General features: G+C 33.8%; 1 protein-coding gene across 1 annotated transcript; it reads left to right on the top strand.

The window, feature by feature from the left end:
* The first annotated feature begins 641 nt into the window (after nt 1–641).
* On the top strand, nt 642–3,626 carry LOC104100683 (uncharacterized). Its single transcript, XM_009607965.4, has 2 exons — nt 642–1,377; nt 2,790–3,626. Exons 1-2 carry the CDS (start codon nt 769–771, stop codon nt 3,147–3,149), a joined length of 969 nt encoding a protein of 322 aa, XP_009606260.1. The 5' UTR covers nt 642–768; the 3' UTR covers nt 3,150–3,626.
* The last annotated feature ends 387 nt before the right edge of the window (nt 3,627–4,013 follow it).

Below are 4,013 nucleotides of genomic sequence, written 5' to 3'. Positions count from 1 at the left end.
TAAAAATTTGTTATAGTTTAAAAAGCAATTGAAATATAACCATTTTTAATGTAAAAATAAAATCTGAACAAAAATACCCTTAAAATTCAGAAATATTTCAACATAATATGCTGAAATCTGATATTTTTTTTACTTATTAGTTTCAGCATAATGCGTTATAATTAATAATGTGTTGGAGTTCTAATATAATATGTTGAAAGTTTATGCACATGCGTTCTATAATCCAGCATATTATGCTGAAATTTTCCGTATTTCAGTTATGATATTTTTGTCTTAGCTTTTATCTCCGCCTTAATAGTGGTTACTTTAAATAAATATACAAATACCGACTAATTTTCAATAATCATCCATAAAAATGGTTATGTCATGCCATTTTTACTCAAAATTCTAGTTCTAAGTCCTAAACATGCCATTGCCAATATAGTAACAATAACATTAAATTTTTTGAAAAATTAGCAGCCGGAACCTAATCACAAAAGAGATTAGAAGTAGATTATGGTATTAGCTCTTTTTTTTTAAAATACTATAAAAGTTGTTAAACATATAATTATACTTTAGATTTCTAAAATTTACATTTAACTAAATATTTAACATTTGTCCAATTATTTAAAAAGTAGTCACATTAAATATATTTTACCCCCTCTTGTTCTACATTGTTCAAAGTTCAATTTCACTCCCAGCAAAAAAATACACTTCACATCAAGATCCAATCTTTACACTTCAAAACTTGTTTTGAAAATTTTTCAACAATTTCTTCACAAAATATCAATGGCAAATTCTTGGAGAAGAAACCAACAAATCAAGATCTTCACACCCAAAAATCTCCTGCTCTTCATCTCTACTTCACTTCTCCTTCTCGTTTTCCTTTACCTCACATCACAAACTCAACAACCCCAAAATCCACAAAAAACCGTAAAATCCCTTAAAAATCCAATCTTTAATAACCCTTTAATAAAACCCTTTGATTGTTACAATTCACCACAAGCTTACCCTGTAATAGCTAGTATAGTTGAAGGTGTTAAATACCCATTTCTTTTTTCACTTTCAGATTTTGGGAATTTACCAGAAAAACCCCATAAGAATATTCAAAGGGTACTTAAAGGGAAACCATTTAGGAAGCCTGATATATCTGGGACTGTACAGGAATTATTGGAAAAGATGAAGGGTAAAAAGGGTATTTTTGTTGATGTTGGAGCTAATGTAGGAATGGCTAGTTTTGCTGCTGCTGTTATGGGGTTTAAAGTTTTGGCCTTTGAACCTGTTTTTGAAAATTTGCAGAAGATTTGTGAAGGTGTTTATTTTAATAGAGTTGGTGAGTTAGTTGAAGTTTATGAAGCTGCTGCCTCAGATCATATCGGGAATATTACCTTTCACAAGGTATTTTTATAATTTAATTTGGTTTATATGAGTATTTAGGATTTTGTTAATTGTATTGTTTTATAAAATATTGGTCTGACATGAGTTTAAATAGAGCAACATGGTAAGTGAGGATTCATATAGCCGATCAACTTATTTGAGACTGAGGCGTAGTTGTTGTTTTATGGTAAGAGGGGAAACCCGCAGCCGCTACGACCTTCGGGTGAGCACTCTGGTTTACCCAGGGCGTCGTTGTTGTTATTGTTTGTTGTTGTATAGTTTCCTTAATTATTAGCTAAGTCATGTATTATTGGATTAATCGTATATCACTTGTATTTTATTTTTTATTTTGGTAATGATGATGATGCGAGTTGAGCTTAAATAAAGAAAGAGGATCATATCGTTGACCCCAACTTGTTTGGAACTGAGGCATAGTTCTTGTTCTTGTTCTTGTTCTTGTTTTTGGTTTTTTCTTTTAGCAGTGTTATTGTATCTAGCTTGATTATTGATGTAAAATTTGATAATGTAACTAATTTTGCTAAATAGCATTTGTGTACCTCGGACATAATGGAGTTAAAGAACTGAGCTTTACCATCTACATTGACCGATTGACTGGTCTGAATTGATTCGATTATGAAATCATGAATAGTCATTCTCTGATTGTATTTCTTTTATCATGTGGAGCTATGCGAGATAAAAATCTGAATGCACAATTTTGAATGAGAGAATTAAATGATAGTTGATCTTAGCCAAATGGCCGAGAAAGATATGAGAGAACTAAATGACACTCTCATTCGATTTTCATTTAGGGAGCTGGTTGATGATTCTCAATGTCTTCCTTTTTGGGATTATGATGATTTGAAGATGTACTATTGAAAAGTGAAACTTAGAGCTCACGAGTACTACCACTCTTTTATATGATGTTTAACCTCGTATTTCCTCTGCTTGAGAAATTCAGACTCTTCTTCAGTTATATCCCTGGTACCAGAGCTCGATATTAGATTTTTGTTGTCTCTAGCCAACTTATATAGACCATGACTGCGTTTATCCATCTCTTCTGTTGGAAGACCTATCTTAATTATATTAGCATGCAACTACTCCTTTTTCGTCATTATATGGAATTGCACCTTCAAAACTTGGGCAAGATCGTAACCCAGTCTAGATTGCTATATTGCTGGTAGCACATACTCTCTTAATGACACGGTGGTTCGGGTTTAAACTTCTATAGTTTCTACCCAAACAATAAAAAACAATGCTACTATTAGGTTTTGTAGTTGTTATTGACCTTTTAACATCTAAAAAGGAAAAAGGAAAAAGAAAAAGAAAAAGAAACAAGAGGGGACTGCCTATTGTTCAGCATTAATTATTATGCTATTTGTTATTTTGTTAGCTACCCTACTGAAAGTTTTGCTTTTCATGTATTTGTTTTTTAGTTGGTTGGTAGGCTCGACAATAGTGCAGTCTCAGCCACGGGTGCCAAGTTGGCTTTTAAGTCAAATGAAGAGATTGAAGTTCAAGTAAAAACTATTCCTCTTGACGAAGTTGTCCAAGAAGAGCCTGTTCTGCTGCTAAAGATAGATGTTCAAGGCTGGGAATATCATGTACTTAAGGGAGCGTCAAAATTATTATCGAGGAAGAAAGGCGAAGCACCTTACCTAATCTATGAGGAAGATGAGCGTTTGTTACAAGCCAGCAATAGCAGCGCCAAAGAAATCCGAGAGTTTCTCCACAGTGTGGGCTATAACCATTGCACTCAACACGGTACAGATGCGCACTGCACAAAAACAAATTGACAAAGTTACTCATTTTACAAACAATCTTCCGCTACAACTCTTGAAAAGTTCTGATACATCGATTTTAACGACCAACTATCATATTTTTTGGTACGATAAGTTTAGAATGGTTGGAGGACCGAGGACCTGACACGCCATTTGTTCAAAGTTGAACTCTACTTTTTTCAGGTTTTGTGAATTGGCAACCTGATTTAGACCATGTTGAGAGGATTGTAACAAAACCAACTTTTGCCGGTAGGTTTGTGGTTGGATAAACAGATAGGAGAAGAGAAGGTAGGAATATAGTGGCAGGATGTTTTCTCACACTTTTTGCTTGGTTACCCAATATGTAATGTGTGCACAGGCTCTTTATAATACTTTTCTTGTAGAGGTTGTTGCTTTGATCTGTGTCTTTTGCTCCTTTTTTCTCTCTGTTTCCTTTGGTGAACATGTTGATCATTAAGTACAACTAACTACAATTCTTTTTAATGACTTCAATATAGTGTATGAATGATGTCATGCTTTGACATACCCCCCCCCCCCCCCTCTTTCTTTTACCCTTTCTGTTTATATTGTCTTCTTTGAAACTGTGTGAGTGATGCAAGTGTGTTGGTCAACACATTAATGGCCCTGAAAAAAGGTTGATTAGTGGTGTTTAATGATAAACCTTCATTAATAGCATTTTTTCTAGGTTAGTACTTCTGTGTTTAATGAGGTCAAATTAGTTGTTAGGTGGAGTTCTCTTAAACACTTATTCCTCTTAACCATCTGCTTTATGGCATTAAAGATAGCTTAACTTTTCTATTGTGAGTGGCTGTTTTCACATTGAGCTACATTCAGTCTGTAAAAGAGGAGGAAAGAGAAGTGTGATTGAGGCTCTAATTG

The sequence above is a fragment of the Nicotiana tomentosiformis genome, chromosome 6 (genome assembly GCF_000390325.3).
Source record: "Nicotiana tomentosiformis chromosome 6, ASM39032v3, whole genome shotgun sequence".
Taxonomy (NCBI): Eukaryota; Viridiplantae; Streptophyta; class Magnoliopsida; order Solanales; family Solanaceae; genus Nicotiana; species Nicotiana tomentosiformis.
This window is presented reverse-complemented; position numbering and strand designations above follow the sequence as displayed.